General features: G+C 61.8%; 2 protein-coding genes across 2 annotated transcripts; one reads left to right on the forward strand and one right to left on the reverse strand.

Annotated features, from left to right (window-relative positions):
- Window positions 1-5307, forward strand: GPR37L1 (G protein-coupled receptor 37 like 1). The gene is made up of 2 exons (XM_008544138.2): window positions 1-1071; window positions 3886-5307. Exons 1-2 carry the CDS (start codon window positions 442-444, stop codon window positions 4702-4704), a joined length of 1449 nt encoding a protein of 482 aa, XP_008542360.2. The 5' UTR covers window positions 1-441; the 3' UTR covers window positions 4705-5307.
- Window positions 5308-8530: 3223 nt separating this feature from the next.
- ARL8A (ARF like GTPase 8A) lies at window positions 8531-16695 on the reverse strand. Its single transcript, XM_070602567.1, has 7 exons — window positions 16385-16695; window positions 11980-12060; window positions 11562-11635; window positions 10497-10590; window positions 10315-10382; window positions 10044-10114; window positions 8531-9593 (listed from the first exon to the last, which is right to left on the reverse strand). Exons 1-7 carry the CDS (start codon window positions 16505-16507, stop codon window positions 9544-9546), a joined length of 561 nt encoding a protein of 186 aa, XP_070458668.1. The 5' UTR covers window positions 16508-16695; the 3' UTR covers window positions 8531-9543.
- Between the last annotated feature and the right edge of the window lie 46 nt (window positions 16696-16741).

Genomic DNA, 16741 nt, shown 5'->3' on the forward strand with positions numbered 1-16741 from the left:
AGTGTCGAGTGTGGGAGCTGCCTTGGAACCATCTCCGGAGGGGGAGTCGGGAGGCCTGCGCCTCAGTCCGGTCCTGTCCTCCTCACCGTGGGACCCCCAGCACCCCCTGTGGCCTCTCTTGCTTCGGGGGCTTGCAGCAGGTGACCTCCGAGGGCCCCGCAGGCCTGAGATGCTGTTGCCCTCTGGGGTGGAGAAGGAGCGCCCTGGCGGGTGAGATGTGTGGGCAGCAAAGAGTGCGCTGTGTCCAGCAGAGGGCCCTGCCCAGCCCGGGCCTGCAGGGTGGGAGGGAACAGCCCAGGGCCACTGGAGCAGGCTGGCGACGCCAGACGCCTGACTGGAGGGGGACCAACCGGCCAGCTGCCTCTCCCGAGTCAGCCCAGTGCCTCGGTCCCCTGCCCTCACCTGCTCTCCGAGGGGCGGCTGCCTCCTGCGTGTCCTGCCATGCGGTGGCTGTGGCCGCTGGCTGTCTCCCTTGCTCTGGGGTCGGCTGTGGGGCTGAGCAGAGTCTCCGGGGGTCCACCCCTGCCCTTGGGCAACCATGGAGCCGGGGCCCAGGAGCAGCAGAGCCGGTCCAAGAGGGGCAGCGAGGATGAGGCGGCCAAAGGGGTGCAGCAGTACGTGCCCCAGGAGTGGGCTGAGTACCCGCGGCCCATCCACCCCGCCGGCCTGCAGCCCACCGAGCCCTGGGTGGCCACCAGCCCCAGCCCAGACAAGGACGGGCGGCCCCCGGGCAGCGGGCAGGAGCCGCGGGGCAATCTGACGGGGCCGCCGGGCCGGAGGCTGCAGATTCAGAACCCCTTGTACCCGGTGACCGAGGCCTCCTATAGTGCCTACTCCATCATGCTCCTGGCCCTGGTGGTGTTTGCCGTGGGCATCGTGGGCAACCTGTCGGTCATGTGCATCGTGTGGCACAGCTACTACCTGAAGAGCGCCTGGAACTCCATCCTCGCGAGCCTGGCCCTCTGGGACTTCCTGGTCCTCTTCTTCTGCCTCCCCATCGTCATCTTCAACGAGATCACCAAGCAGAGGCTGCTGGGCGAGGTTTCCTGCCGGGCCGTGCCCTTCATGGAGGTGAGCGTGCGTCCTGCTAGAGCTCAGCTGAGGGCTGCCATCCACCGGGCAGTCAGGAGTGGGGTATGTGGGATGCAGTACCCCAGAGGCCCCGAGCTCTGCCTTCCTTCTTCTCCTCCAAACCAGGCGAGGAGACAAATGCAGCATTGGCTCCTGGCAGCTCTCGGGTGAACTAAGCAGGCTCAGGGGAAGGGTCGGGGAGGCAGGTGTGCGGGGCCCCCGGTTCCAGCCCCAGCCTGGCCTCCTGCTCTAGGTGGGAGGTGGACCTCTCCCCGTTTCTCTGCACTCTGAGCTGCCCCTCCCCTGCCTTAATCCTCTCCCCTCTCCCCATCCAAGAATCTCTCTGTCCTTTGTGTGTCTCCTCTTCCTCCCTTCGTGCCCATGGCCGCTGCCCTGCACCCACGGCTCCCCTTCTTTACCCCTCAATATCCTGCTTCCCTAAGTAGCATCTAAAGGGAGATCTGTTCCCTACAGACCCCCCAGATCAAGTCAATACCCACCCCGTGAATGCAAACGCTGGGAGGACAGACCCTTTTTACTGTGACTGTCGTCATCACTGCCATCACCATCAGCAACCTCCCAAATCCTCTGAAAGGGAAGACCTGATTCTGGGTGCTGCGGCTGGGGGCAAGGGGGGCTCCAGTGTCCACCCGTCACTGGCATATGGGTGTCACTGGGCCGGTCATAGCTCCTCTCCAGTTTCCTTAGCTCCCAGCCAGGGGGTAGACCAGACGGCCCTTCCAGGTGGGCCAATCTACAGTTCTAAAGGGTTTTGCTATCCTTGCCTCCGGGGGCTTCCTCAAGACAAGTCCGCGGTGTTGATGGAGGCGTGGATCTCATGGAGGCAGCTTAAAACATCGCAAAAATACACCAATATATGTGCGCTTATGTGGGACACAGCAACGCCACTGTATCCCGAAGGGGACACAAAATAAACAAGTGGCCTTAACATTTTGGCTGTGTGGGTGGTAATAATGAGGACTGGAGTGACTCTGCCCCAGCCCCCCCATCGTGAAGGCTGCTAGTCCTCCTGGGAGTGGACGATGCTGTGTGACATGGGTGACCTGCCTGGGTGGAGACGGGGTCAGAATCAGGCATCCAGACACAGGTCCTATTCCCAGCTCTGTCCCCAGTTCCCTGTGTATGAGCGACGATTTCATATCTGGACTGACTTTCCGAGGCCCGGCAGTTGGTACAGCCTTTTCTTGTCCTTCCCGACCCAGGGAGACCCCGTAATGGTGGCCCAAAGGTACCCAAACCCCAGAGAAGACCCTCCCACTGGGGGGTGGCCTTCGCGTCTTAGTGGTCACCTGGCGCTCCACGCCCGGATGCGCCGTGAGAGGCTGGACGCAGGGCTTGGGGACAGGGCAGACCAGACCCCCGGCTTTGCCCTCACTGGCTGAGTGGCCTGATCAGTGACTTAACCTCCTCGACCTCAGTTTCCTCATCTGTAAATTGGGGAATTAAGTTAGGAGAATCATCACGATCTAAATGAATTCTTGAAGGATCCAATGGGTAACGTCTATAAACGCTTAGAGTTAAAATAGTGCGATAAGTGGTGGCTTTTAACTGGGGATGGTGTGAGAGGAGGAGGGGATGGGAGCAGACAGGCACGAGCTCCTGTTTGCACGAGGCTGGGAAGTCAGGGGAGGCCCGGCCGTGCCCGCCTGTGGGTCTCCACACACCTCATGGGGAGACTCTGGCCTGAATTCCCCTGGGTGCCCCCTCTGCACTCCTGAAGGGCGGAGATGGTCCCTGAGCCGACAGGCCCCCTCCAGGCTGGGTCATGGGGAGGGAGCTGAGGGACAAATACGCTGCCCCAGAAGCCCTTGGGGGGGTGTCTCAGGAGGGACCCAGCTTGGAATAAAGCTCGAGGCATTTTTTGAGACTAGGGAAGAAGGAGCGCGGTGGTGTTTTTGCCCAACCCGAAGTCGCCTCCTCCACAGGCCGGGGTTCCCCTGCCAAGAGAGGGGCGGGGGATCTCCACAGGGACACTCGGTGGTGGCCGCGCTAATAAGCCAGGGATTGTGTTCCCCCAGCGAGAAGAGGGAGCGTTTGGACGGAAGGGGGTCTGAGCACAATCTCCGAGTGTGGAGGAGCGTCGTCCCAGAGCCAGGCCGGCTCTCCTCGTCCTTTATTCTCGCTGGCACGTTCTTCCCCGCGGCTCTGTCTTCTTCCTCTTGGCTCCGAGTGATTTTCCTGTGCCTCCATGAAAAGCGGGGTGGCAGGGGGCGGGGGCGCAGACCGGCTAGCAGGGGGCTGCTTCCCCGCACAGCCGGACGGGGGCCAGCGGGACAAGTGTGTGACTGAGTGTGTGTGAGTGTGACTGAGCCTGCGCACCATGTGCCCCAAGACCGTTCGCTCCATGCACACGATGGGTGCGGGCGTGGAAGGACCTGCCCAGACCCAGGCTGTCTCTGTCTCTGTCTCGGTTCCTCCTTAGAGATGATTTTCAAAGCCTCTCAGAGAGCGTGAGGGTCTGTGGGACCCCAGCCACTCACCCCCTGCCCCAGAGGCAGAGAAGCGAGGTGGGAAGAGCCAGGGGGTCTGTGTGGGGACCTCACCTCAGCCGTCCACCAGGTCTCTCACCCTGCCTGGACCACGGCGTCTTCTTGCAAAAGGTGGTTGGCTGTGAGGACTTGATGACGTGTGTGAAAGCCCCGACGTGTGACAAGGGCTTGCTCAAGGGTGGTTGTTACGACTCTCACTTCCACACTTACGCTCGATTCCCCGTCTAAGCCAGAAACCAGCACCCTCCCCTCGCCCCCAGGTTTGACCGCAGGCTTCTCTCTTCCTCCACATCTTTGCCCGCAGGTGTCCTCTCTGGGAGTCATGACCTTCAGCCTCTGTGCCCTAGGCATCGACCGCTTCCACGTGGCCACCAGCACCCTGCCCAAGGTTCGGCCCATCGAGCGGTGCCAGTCCATCCTGGCCAAGCTGGCTGTCATCTGGGTGGGTTCCATGACGCTGGCCATGCCCGAGCTCCTGCTGTGGCAGCTGGCGCAGGAGCCTGCCCCGACGGCGGGCACTGTGGACTCCTGCGTCATGAAGCCCTCGGCCAGCCTGCCTGAGTCTCTCTACTCGCTGGTGATGACCTACCAGAATGCCCGCATGTGGTGGTACTTCGGCTGCTATTTCTGCCTGCCCATCCTCTTCACGGTCACCTGCCAGCTGGTGACGTGGCGGGTGCGGGGCCCCCCGGGGAGGAAGCCGGAGTGCCGGGCAGGCAAGCACGAGCAGTGCGAGAGCCAGCTCAACAGCACCGTGGTGGGCCTGACGGTGGTCTACGCCCTGTGCGCCCTCCCTGAGAACGTCTGCAACATCGTGGTGGCCTACCTCTCCACAGAGCTCACCCGCCAGACCCTGGACCTCCTGGGCCTCATCAACCAGTTCTCCATCTTCTTGAAGGGGGCCATCACCCCCGTGCTCCTCCTGTGCATCTGCCGGCCACTGGGCCGGGCCTTCCTGGACTGCTGTTGCTGCTGCTGCTGCGAGGAGTGTGGCGGCGGGGCCTCCGAGGCCTCGGCTGCCGACGGCTCGGACAACAAGCTCAAGACCGAGATGTCGTCCTCCATCTATTTCCACAAGCCTAGGGAGTCGCCCCCGCTCCTGCCCCTGGGCACGCCTTGCTGAGGCCAGGCCCCAGTGGGGAGGCCCAGGAGTGGGGCGAGGGGGGCAGAGAGGGGCACCCCAGCCTGTGTCTGGCGTTTCTGTCCTCGTGGTCTTGCTGTCTAGATGTGGACTTGGCCCCTCTTGTTGAGGTTCGGGCCTAGGAAAGCCCCTTCCCCAAGGAGGGCCTTCCTTGCCACTCAGTGGGGCCTCCCAGCTCTGTCCTCTCAACCGGCCGATGCGGATGCTTCCAGGTCCTCCGAATTGCCTAGAAGTGCCAGGGCCCCGAGCCAGGAGCCAGAACTTCACCCGGGTCCACTCTGTTTCCCTCTCTGTCTTGGAACCCAACCATACAGTTGTGCCCTCTCTAAGCATCGTCTTCCTGCCCCACCCCACCCCCATCCTGGAACGGGGGCCCTGTGGGGGTCAGCCCGACTTGGCTCTTCTCTGGATGGGATCTCCCCCAGTCTTGGAAGCCTCCTCCTCTGGCACCTTCTCTTCTTCTGGAGGATTTCTCTCTCCCCCTTCCTCCCTCTTTGACTCCCCTGGGTTGCCGTGTCCCCACTCCCTTCTTAGATGTTCCCCTGTAGAAAGCCCAGCTGAAAAACAATAAACTAGGTACAGCCACCCGGGTCCCACTGGACTTTCTTGTGCCACATCCTGGCAGCGCCCAGATGCACCTTCCCTGGGTGGGTGCTGTTCCAGGGGGCTCCTCTGGCCACCTTTGGCCCTTCCCGGCCTGTGGCTGATGTCCCACCTGGCCCTGTGGCTCTTGAGCGGCGGAGGGGACGGAGAGCTTGGGAGCTGGGGTGCTGAGTCCTCTTCCCGGCCTCAGCCCCTCCAGCCCTGGGAAGTCAAGAGGGGAAACCCATCTCCTCTGGAGCCCCCACCTCAGCTCCTCCCTCCCGACAAAGCCCCATTCGAGGGAAAGCAGTGGCCCTCCCTCCGTGAGCCCCCCCTCACTCTGAGAGCCGCTCTTGTTCGGTTTCTTAGGATGGACTGTTTTGCCGAAAGACGGCCCAGCTGGCTGCCCGCTGCCTGCCCCTGCCCCGCCCCGCCACACCCCTTCCTGGCAGCGCGGCTCCAGCTCCATCCTGGGCCCGCAGACCCTTCAGCTCCTCCCCTGGTCCCACCCAGGTGTCCCACTTCCCCTGTTTGGGCCCAGAGAAGCTGGCACAAGATCAACCAGAAGGCATGCCACAGCTTAGGCCACAAATCACTGCCTGCCCCCATCACCAGCTTTGGGGACGAGCCACCCTTCCCCATCTGAGAGCAAGCTCCGGGTCCCACCGGCAATTTTCGCTGGCCAGGCCTACCTGGACATCTGCATGGGGCCTCAGAAGGGTCCCCAGGGGCCCGGGATGGTGAGGGGCTAGGCCTGCCGGGTGCCCGGGGCTCCATTCTCCTCTGTCCACTCCACCCACACCCCTTGGCCTCAGCCCCCTGGTACTCAGGCCTCCTTCCCCCTCTCCCGGGATCTTAACAGCCTTGTTCTCTCCCTGGCACACACCCCCAGGACGGTGACGCCAAGAGAGAGGGAGGCCGTTGCTAAGTGATGGCGCTGCCACGCGCACTCTTTGTGCTGGGGGACGACACCCACCCATTTCTCTGCAGACCTGTTGCCACAGTGACTGAAGCCCCCAGCTTTGTCTGTAGAAACTTAAGATGCAGGGACCACGTGGGAGGGGGCCCCAAAGGCGGGCTTGCCTCCCTGAAGTTCCCAAGGCCGTTTCCTCGACACCCCCCAACTCCTTCTCTACCCCACCCCCACCCCCAGCCTTTGATGCACCAGCAGCTTCCTAGAGGATGCAAGGACGGGGCCAGGGTGAGCCGAGGCAAAGTCTGGGGCCGGGAGGGGGCTGAGGATGGAAGGCTGAGGGCAGAGAGGGGGTCACTGCGGCATCCTGTTTGGGCGCCTCTTCCACAAAGGGCGCCCTTTGCCTCTCCCTGCTGCTGGTTGGCCAGCTCAGAGCAGAAGGGGGAGATGGTGGCTGCGAGGCCCTGCCACCACTGCTGCCTCCCAGGCCTGCCGACGTGAATGGCCTGCAGGATTAGTCAGCAGGCCAGCCTGGCCTTGGGAAAGAGCCACTGTCCCTGCAGCCTGGGCCAGCTGGGGGAACAATGTGGCATTTGTTGCTTAGGGGTCCCAGGCTTGGGGTGGAGGGTGGATTGGCACAGGGCTGGGTGGTGCACTCGAGCTGGGATGCTCAGAGTCAGTGGACATTCTTACTCCCCGCAGGGCACAGCCCTCAGACCCTTATGCAGGCGGGAGGGATGATGCACTGAGCCCCCTTCAGCTGGGGCAGTGGGGACAGAGCACACACTGAGCCTGACAGTCGGGCTGGATGCAGTGACTGACCTCTGGTCTTGGCTTCCTCGTCCGTAAAATGGGAACAATCCCTGGCTCCTGGAGGACCACAATCACCAGATGAGAAGAATATCACACATCCAGCACAACGCTGGGCGCCCTTTCCTCCTCCCTCCTTCCCTTTGGGCACTCAGTTCTGACAACACCACAGAGCAGGCTTGGCCAGGCATCCTTAAACTCATCCAGGCTTGGGCAGTTCAAAGGGCCCCAAACACCACGATTCACGTAGACGCATGGCCTGTTCCCTGTTCAACGATTTCTTTCGGTCACATCAGGCACCTGCTGTGTGCAGGCAGGGGAGGACGGTGCTGGCTGGTAACCAGCCCATCTGGCCTTCCCTGGACCTTGCCCCCCATCAGAGGACACAGGACCCAAGAAAGGCAGATGGACCCTGAAACATGCTTGACCTGCTCCCCAGATAAATGACAGTTGGTCCCCTCCCAGCCTCTCAGGCCAGGAGCAAGCCCTGCCACCTCTGTTGCCAGGAGGGCACAGGGGACAGCCTGGGCCCAGCTTCAACCTCCTTAACCAGGGGGCCACGTCTCCTTTTCCTAAGATCGTTCAGCTCCACTCGCCAAACTCCATCCACATTCTTTCCTCAAATTCCTCTGCCCACAGCAAACTCTGTCTCCGGGCAGGTCATTGCACTGTGACAACTCTGATGATCAGAGGGAGCCTCCAGGAGGAAGCCCTGGGCACCAAAGACGGGCGAGAGAAGTTCAGAGCCAACAGGCAGGGCCAGGACCCAGAGCCCTGGGGTCCCCGCTCCCAGCACCCAGGGAAACACGGCTCCTTCCTCCCAGGAGGCAGGGCGAGAAGGGATGCGAGTCTGCAGGGGTCTGCTCGTTTCCAGGGTGAAGAGAGGCTGCGGGAGGCGGAGCAGGGGGAGGTGGGGCTTCCAAGAAACTGGGTCAAGATGGCCTCGGATTGGGGTAAGCAGAGCTCCCGGGCTCCGAGGCAGCAGCTGCAGGCGACCAAGTTGGGTGGGGCGAGGGCTGGAACTGGGCAGAAGAGGGGACAGCCCGCTCCCGGACACCAGCGACATCGACTCCCAGAGAAGTGCAGAGGGGAAGCCCTCAGTCTCTGCGGGCCCAGAGTGCCTGCCTGGAGGACAATTAGCTGGCTCCAGGGACGGTGGGGACAGAGCTTTGCCTGCAAGGGGGGCTCCGAACGGACTTGAGGAAACAGGCTCAGTCTGCACACACTGGGGTGCAGAGCCAGGGTCCTGCCTCGACGACCCAGGCCCCGGGCAGTTCCTTAAGCGCCTCTCCTGGGCTCCACTGGGCGGCTGCAGACTCCAGGCTAGGGCCTCACGGAAGTGACTAGAAAGGGTGAGGCGGGAGCACACACGCCCGGGGGAGGCCACTCGGCGAGGTCCACTGTGTGCGAACGTGGGTGCGTGCCCGGTGATGGGCGCCAGTGTCCCCCACCTGCCAGTCAGGGCACGCCATCTCAGGAAAAATAATCGGCAGCACACACCCCCCCAACACAAAATCGGTAATTTTATTCTTGTTGTCGTTATTAGGAGGCAAAAAAATGTACAGTTACAAGAATCGTCTTCCAAACAGAGGTTAAATATGAGCTGAAAAGTGTAAAAAAAGGAAGAGGAACATCACTTTACAAATCATTAAATAAACAAACAAACAGAAAACAAAACTCAAAGGACCAACCCCCCCACCCCTGCTGAGTTCTCTCCTTGTGCAACTCTGCAAAATGAGAACAGAAAATGACACGGCCCGTGGAGGGGGCCCGGGAGGGGCGGGAGCCGGGAGCCGGGGTCGGGGGGACGCTGGCCTCCTGCCCCTTCGGCCGGTGGTCTCCGGCTCCTGGTTGTGCCTGGTGGCCCTGCGGAGGCTGGGGGCCGAGAGGGGCGCCTCTGGAGGTTCCCGTCAGCCTGTAACATTCAAGCGCCGCAGGGACAAGCCAGACTGGGAGTGGCAACGGGAGGACCTGGGGACGGCCACCAGTGCCCAGGCTGGTTCCTGCCCAGGTGCCAGCCTTCACCCTTCCTGGTCTGAGCCTACCCCAAGCAACCCATGTCTCTTTCCTTCTCTCCAGACCGCCCACCCAGATCCTGACTGGCCCCCGCAGCATCAAATGGTTGATTTTAGTCTTTGCTTAAATTAAAAGTTAAAATATATATACATATATATACTGTACACACAGACAGTAACAGAAGAGTGCTGGGAGGGGCGTCGAGGAGCAGGACGGAGGGGGCAGGGGCTGTGGGGCCAGGGCCGCTGAGGGAGGGAAGCAGGGTGGTGGGGGAGGAGAGGCCGGGAGTGGGGGGTGAGGTTAGGACCAGATGGGAGCGGTTTATTTTACAGTAAAATCAGGAGTTCCAACCTCAGCAGAACAGGACTCTGGGATCCCCAGAGGCCCCTCCTCACACCCAGAGAGGAGGGGAGGGCTCAGGGGGGACGGCGGGGCGGGCGGGGGGCTCGGCTTCAGGTCTGGAGGACACGGTCCTGGTCCCAGGGGGCAGGGCCGCAGCCTCAGCTTCTCCGTGACTTCGAGTGTTGAATAAGCCACTGTAGGGTGATGTCTGGTGGGGACGAGAGAGAAGGTTATAGGGCTTCCAGCGCTGGACCTGCAGGGGAGGTGGACACAGGGAGCCCGGGGCCCCCCAAAACTGCAGCCGGGTCAGCTCTATGGGCACCAGGAACCCAGAGCTGTCAAGCTCCAGGAAGCCCCCAGTGGGTGGCGGGGCGTCCGGGTGCTGGGAAAGAGATGAGCCCTGGGTGTCAGAGTCGGACGCCCACCAACCCTGTGATGCTACAAGGATGGGAGTGGTTTGCCCGAAATCATGGGACCAACTGATGGCAGAGCGGGGAAGATGCTCAGCATCGGGCCTCTGGCTGCCTGTCCTCCCTGGAGAACCAGAGTGTGGGGCTCCCAGGAAAGTGGAGGAGTCCGAATCGAGAGCCACCACGGAGACACCCAGGGGGCCTCTGCTCTCCTCCCCGGCCCGTGGCTACGCCCCGAACCCACGCACCAATGTTGTCCTTCTCTTTGCAGGAGATGGAGTAACAGCAGATCTCCCGGTCCTGGATGGCCGACAGATTCCTGGGGGAACCAGAGCAGAGTCACTGAGGCCAGGACAACCCAGAGGCCAGGCCACATAGGGAGGGCACGGCTCCCGGAAAGGTGGGCTCTGCTGCCATCGTGTGGCGGACACTCAGGGCAGCACCAAGCCGCTGGCGCTCGGTGGGTGCCCGGGGAACGCGGGGAGCAGGGAGCAAGGACAGAGAAGTCGCCAAACTCACATCTTCTCGATCAGCTCCTTCTCGTCCAAGGCTCCCGGAAGGTCTCGCTTGTTACCCAGGACTAAGACCTACAGAGAGGGAGGCACAAGGTCGGGTGTCCGGGTGGGGGACTGGCTGCCGCCCCCGCCTCCTCTCCCCCTTGCGCCCCCTGCCACCCCTCCCAGTCCCTCGGGAGTGCTGACCGGGATGCCCTGCAGCTGGGGTTTGTCCAGCAGGTTGTGCAGCTCGTTCTTGGAGGCCTCGATCTTCTCCTGGTCAGCGGCGTCCACCATGTACCTGGGGATGGCAGGGTGGGAACAAGCGTGTTGACACCACGGGCAGACAGGGAGGAGGAGACACTGCCACGCTCCGGCTGGGTCACCTCTGCCCCTCTGGGCTCCCGGGCCTGCCCAGGGCGTGTTTTCTGAACGGATGGGAGTGAAAAGCCACAGGGACCCTGCAGTTATCCTGTTCCCTGAGGTCCCCCTGGAGAAGCTGCTACTCCCATGCAAAGCTCGGGCCCTTGAGGATCAGACGCAAGTCCCTCCCAAAGGACCCTCTATGTTTTCACGGGAAGACCAGATATGGTTGTGTGAGAAAGGCAGAGGAAGCCCCAGATTTCCTTGGAGAAAGATACTTTAAAAAATCAGGTTAGGGGCCAGCCTGGTGCTGTAGCAGTTAAGTTCATGTGTTCTGCTTTGGTGGCCCAGGGGTCGCAGGTTCGGATCCCAGGAGCGGACCTATGCACCACTTGTCAAGCCATGCTGTGGCAGCATCCCGCATACAAAATAGAGGAAGACTGGCACAGGTGTTAGCTCAGCGACAATCTTCGTCACGCAAAAAGAGGAAGCTTGGCAACAGATGTTAGCTCAGGGCCGATCTTCCTCACATATACACACACACAAAATCAGGTTAAAAACAAGAAAAACCAAATAATTTTTTGTTTGGGTATATATATGTAGGATGAAATTATTTTTAAAGAGCAAGGGAATGAACCATTTAAACTGCACAAAATTCAGGAAGGTGGTGACCCTGGGTGGGGGAGGCAGGGGGACAACAAGGATGCACAGATGCCACCTGAGCCCTGGGTCACAGACAGGTGCGCTGCCCAGAGCGTGTATTGGATAGGAGGCGGGCCAGCGAAGGCAGCTGTGCACGCACGGTGCTCACGAACTAGGATTACGACTAATCGGGTTCGGTCCCTGCAGGTCCTCAGGCTGGGGCCCGGGTGAGGCTGGGGGGCCCCGCGGCCACCCGCGGGCACTTACACGATGGCGCTCACTCCCCGGCAGTAGCGCTCCCACATGCTGCGGAATCGGGGCTGGCCCCCGATGTCCCAGAGCTGGGCGAGAAGAGGGCGACACGGTCTCAGCGACAGGCAGGCAACCAAACGCTCTGGGCTCCAAGGACCCCTCCTCCCCGCCCCCGCCCCCGCCCCTGCCCCCCAGCTCTCCTCGCTCCACCCCTGCGACTGCCCTCTGCCCGGATGACCCACTTCTGCTTTCCTTTAGCTTCTCCTCCCAGGAGCTCAGGGCCCTCCCCCAACTCCTTCGGGACCCCCTGCCACAACACACACGCGTGCACACGCATGTGTGCACACAGGCACGTGCATATACACGCGAGCGCCTGCATGGTCTTCTGCGGCCCCCTCACTTGCACCCGGAGTTTCGGCTTCCTCCCCCTCACCTTGATGGTCACGTTCCCTTTGGTGATCTTGCGCATGTTGAAACCCACGGTGGGGATCATGTCCTCGTTGAACTGTCCTGACTGGAAGGAAGAGCCAGAATTGGAAAAGGGGCAAAAATCAACAGGACCCCGATGCACCGTCCCTGATGGCGGGGGACAAGAGGCTGTGAGAGTCAAGTGGAGGCCAGGCCAGGGCTTCTTGGGCGTCCCCGGGGCCAGGGGGCGCTCCTGAGCGTCCCTTGCCTTCCAGCAGGGCGGGCGTAACCGACCGAGGTGTGCACCCCATCCTGGAGCGCTCCTGGGAGGGAGGAGGCAATGGCAGGGCCTCTCCCGGAGACCAGAGGTCTCACCCGCGTCTCTGCTGAACAGAAGCCGCTACCGAGTTTGGTCTGCAGCCGAGCAGAGGCGCCACCACCTCCGGCGCAGGAACCCTGTGCAGGCCCCGGAAACAGCACGGAGATCTCGAGGGGAGCGGACGGACTTTCAAAGCCGCAGTAAATATTCCAGTCAAAATCTGGGGAAGGTAAATCGGCCACCCCCAAAATGCAGTGCACGCAAGCAATTTCAGGATTATCCACAGTTCTGGCTCATTTGTCCACACTCCATCTGTTAGGATGGATAATCCACACTCTACATGATCTGCTGACTTCTGTGTCTCCCACCAGACGGAGAGCTCCTTGTGGAGAGGAACGTGTTTATGTTAACGTTTGTAGACGTTTGCCGCATAACTAGAATTGACGGCAACTCCACTTCCCGCCACCCATCCTCAGATCCTAAGAATGTTTATTTTCCCCCTCCAAATTGTCTCCGAGATCTCTAGACTGTTCTGAACTAGCCACAGGCCTCAACAAGGCCAGACCAATATCCCCCCAAGATCATCGCATGTTGACATGAAGGACACTTCTGCTCACCCCCAGGCCAGGCTGGAGGAGACGGGGCTTCTGGCACCTGGCCCCTGAGGGGACAGCACTGTTCCTGCCCCGTGCCATTTGCTTCTTCCAGCTGGGAGGAAGAAGGCCTCGGGTCACGTAAAGAGGTCAGGGACTCTGACCACTAGCCAAGGTGTGGGGGCTGAGGGCTTCCCACGCAGAGCCCTCAGTCTGGAGGTCCCACCTGAAGGAGAGATTCATTCCCTTTGATCTGCAGGAAAGCCCCAAACTCATTCACCAAGACCCCTGGATGTGAGACCGGAGGACCCCCAACGGATGCTCACGACACGGTGGAGCCCACGTTCCTAACCTGGAGGCCAGACGGGCGTCAGAGAGCCGTGGGACCCCTTGAAACTGCACAGGATGCGCATGTGCAGGGTTTTGTTTGTATGTACACTTCTCTGGGGAAAGGGTCTCCAATCTTATCAGATCTCAAAGGGTCCAAGAGCCCCTGGAAGTTAGGAATCCCTGAGCAAAGGGAGTGTCCCCGAGGACAACAGCTTCTCTCCTGGCTGAGCAGGGAGGACCGTGGATGGTCTTGGTCTCATCACCCAGACCCGAGGGGGCCAGGCGGGGGTGGGGCACCTGCTGGATATAGTCCACCCCACCCCATTGGCTGATTAGGAGCTCAGAGTCTGAGGATGGAAGCCCATCTCTTGTCATCCCTCATTGTAGAGGAGCTGGGACAAGACACTGCCACCTCAGGGCCTCAAGGCCGCCTTCCATGACATGGGGGAGAAGTGCTCAGGTTGTCTAGAGATTGGCCAATTAGGCTCACAAGGTGCTTGGAAATGATTTCAATGCAGCGTGAGAACCCTTCATCGCTCTTGGCTCCCACATACATGAAAAGCCCGGCCTGGCAGGGGTGATCCCGGGCAAAGGAGGAGGCTGGAGGACCCTGAGGGAGCCAGGCTCCCAGCACCACGGGCTCCAGTGCAGCTGCGACTCAGAGCTAAGCTGGAACCAGCTTAGGACTTCATCTCTCTGCTGACGCCCCCATCGCACAAGCTCCTCATTTAAGGTCACGAGTAACCCTAACAGCATCCGGTCCAGCCTCTCGTTTCAGCCTCGAATCCCCCCGCTCACTCCTTCTTGGTCAGCTCCAACTCTCCAAAAGTCCTTTATAATGAGTCACAAGTCCATCCTCCTATAACTCCCCCCCCCCCCCGGGGGACCCCAAGACTGGTTCCTTCACGGGACAGTCTTTTCCACTTTTAAATTTTTGAAAATGGTCCTCTTGTTTCCCTCAGGCAAAACATCTCCTACTTTCTAGCATCATGACTTTTCAGAACTCAAAAGATCAGTTTCAGGTTCTTGGAAGCACCGTAAAGTCTCTATATAATTTCCTTCCAGCTTTCTTAGCCTGCGGAGTAGCTGGACACATCAAGTCAACTTCTATTTACACCCTGGCCTCAGACAGCGAGGAGCAAACACCGACTGGGGGAGCGGCTGAGACAAACAGGAGCCAAAGGGACAGACAAAGGTGATTCGGAGTCAGTGGTGGGCACGAGGACCAAGCCCAGGGGTTCCGACTCTTGGTTTCTTTCTGAAAGACATTCGACGGTGACCACACGCAGGGTGGGCAGAAACTCCAGCGTGGCAGCCCCGGAGGACCTGGGAACACAGGGTTACCCTGTCGCTGGGATGCCCACTACAGCCCCCCCCGGGGGGGGGTGTTTCTTGGGAGGACTCGTTAGAGGGAAATTCAGCTTGCTCTTTAAGGATGTGCAAGTTGAAGCAACAAATTTAACATCGAAAAGGGGAACACATGGCTGGGGAGGAGGACTTCCCTGCACATCACGGAAATTCTTGACCCCGGCAGTGGAATTTGCCATTCTCGGGTTCTGTTCCTGACCTGCCGGAGCATCCCACTCTCCAATATAATGCCGGCCTAGAGGAGACCCTCCTGTCCAGGAAGCAGAACCCACCGGGGTCCCTGGATCCCTGTCCAGGACATGGCTCCAACAAATACTCCATGAGGAGAGCTTCCCCCGGGACTGGAGGTGACATCTCAGCAGAGCCATCAGCCCAGCCTCACCCAGAGACAGCTCCCAGATCTAAATGCCTAGAAGCCGAGCCGCCCAGGCCCGCAGGCCCAGTGTCCAGGCGCTGTGCTCCTGCTCAGGGAGCCAAGAGCCCAAGTCAACGCCCAGTCTAAGCAGAGGGTCCCTGACACCACCGTGCCCAGAGCCCAGCACGGGCCTGAAGATCCCGCTCTGTCAGGTGAGGAGTCAGGAGCCACCGGTGGACGCAGGGGCAGAGGTCACTTGCGACACATGTTTGGGAAAGGAAGCCAGTGCCCAACATGTGATGGTGGGGTGCACGCCCCTCCAGCCTGCCCCGCGCCCTCCTGCCTCGGGCAGTGCTCCTTCTGGGTGCTGGGCCCTGCTGGGAGGCCTCTTCTGCAGGATGGGTGACCTCGGGCAGGAGGAGGCACCTGGGCCAGCCGGCCACACTTCTTTGCTGCCCTGTCTCGTCGGCATTCTGAGCCGGCAACTGGCCAACCTACAATTCTCAGAAACCCCCGTCTGGGGACTGGCGCCGGGTCCCTGGACCACCCAGGCCTCTGTCCCCAGCCTTCCTCTGCTCCCGGAGCCCCATTGGGCGGGATCTGAAATGCAGGCCGCAGCCATGACTGCAGCCCCAGCTCACACCCAGAAAGCTCATCTTCCTCTTTTTTTTTTTGAGACGAGATTTTAACTCCTTCCCCACCACTCCCCCGGCCCTGAAAGACTTACAATCGCCCTCCTCGGTCCTAGTACCCAGAGCCCCAAGCCGGTCTCTCCCAGGTCCCCAGAGTGGGCAGTGCCCCATCAGCTCATCCTCCGGGCGGGGGCACCTCCCCCTGCAACTTCTGAGCAGGTGCAGACTCCAAACTCCGCCAGCGATGCCACCCTCCCTGGACCCCCGGCCAGAGCCGCCGGCCTGGAGGTTCCTGGAGGGGAGGAGGCTGGGCTTGGGCCAAAGGCCTCTCAGCTGATCCCCCACCGCGGGGATCCCTCCCCTCCCCTCCCCTCCCCCTCCAGGGCGCCGGCTTCCTCTTCCGGCAGGCAGGGGTTAAGCCCTTGGGGTGGGGCTGGCCGCCCGGACCCCCTCCCCAGGCCGCCCGGTCCCGCGACCCCCCGCACGCGGAAAGGCCCGGGCGCTTTCGCCCTGTCATGGCCCGTGCGCGGGGCCGGGGGGCCTGTCTCGGCCGCCAGAGGGTCCCTCCCGTCTCGTGACCCCCTCCGGGGCCGCCGGTCCCCTCGTCCCCTCCCCGCCCCGCGTCGCGCCATCCCGGCCGAGCAGGAGGCGGGTCGCGCCCCACGTCCCCACGGCCGTGCTAGGCCCCGCGCGCCCGGCCCGCTCCTCCCCGCCCGCGCGCGGCCGAGCCGGCCATGCAGACGGCGCCCCGGCCGTGCCGGGCGGAGACCCGGTCAGCAGGGCGGAGACCCGGTCGGCAGGGCGGCGACGGCCCCGCGCCCCGGCCCGCGTACCGCGATCACGTTCACGAAGGTGGTCTTGCCCGAGTACTGCAGCCCGACCAGCGTGAGCTCCATCTCCTCCTTCCAGAACAGGGCCTTGAACCAGTCCAGCAGCTTGTTGAACAAAGCGATCATGGTCGCGGCGCCCCTCCCGGTGCGGCCCGGGTCCCGCTGCTCGGTGCGGGCGGAGCTCAGCGCGGCGCCGACGACTCGCGCCCGGAGCGGCTCGCCGATGGGTGTGGCTTCCGCGCCCTCCTGCTCCTCCCGCTCCTGCTCCTCCTCCTGCTCCAGCCCCTCCTCCGCCAGCTCTCCCTCCCGCTCCTCCTCCGCCACCGCCCTCCTGCGTCCCGCTGATGCTCCAGCGCGCGC

This window comes from Equus przewalskii, chromosome 31 (assembly GCF_037783145.1).
Source record: "Equus przewalskii isolate Varuska chromosome 31, EquPr2, whole genome shotgun sequence".
In the NCBI taxonomy this organism is placed as follows: Eukaryota; Metazoa; Chordata; class Mammalia; order Perissodactyla; family Equidae; genus Equus; species Equus przewalskii.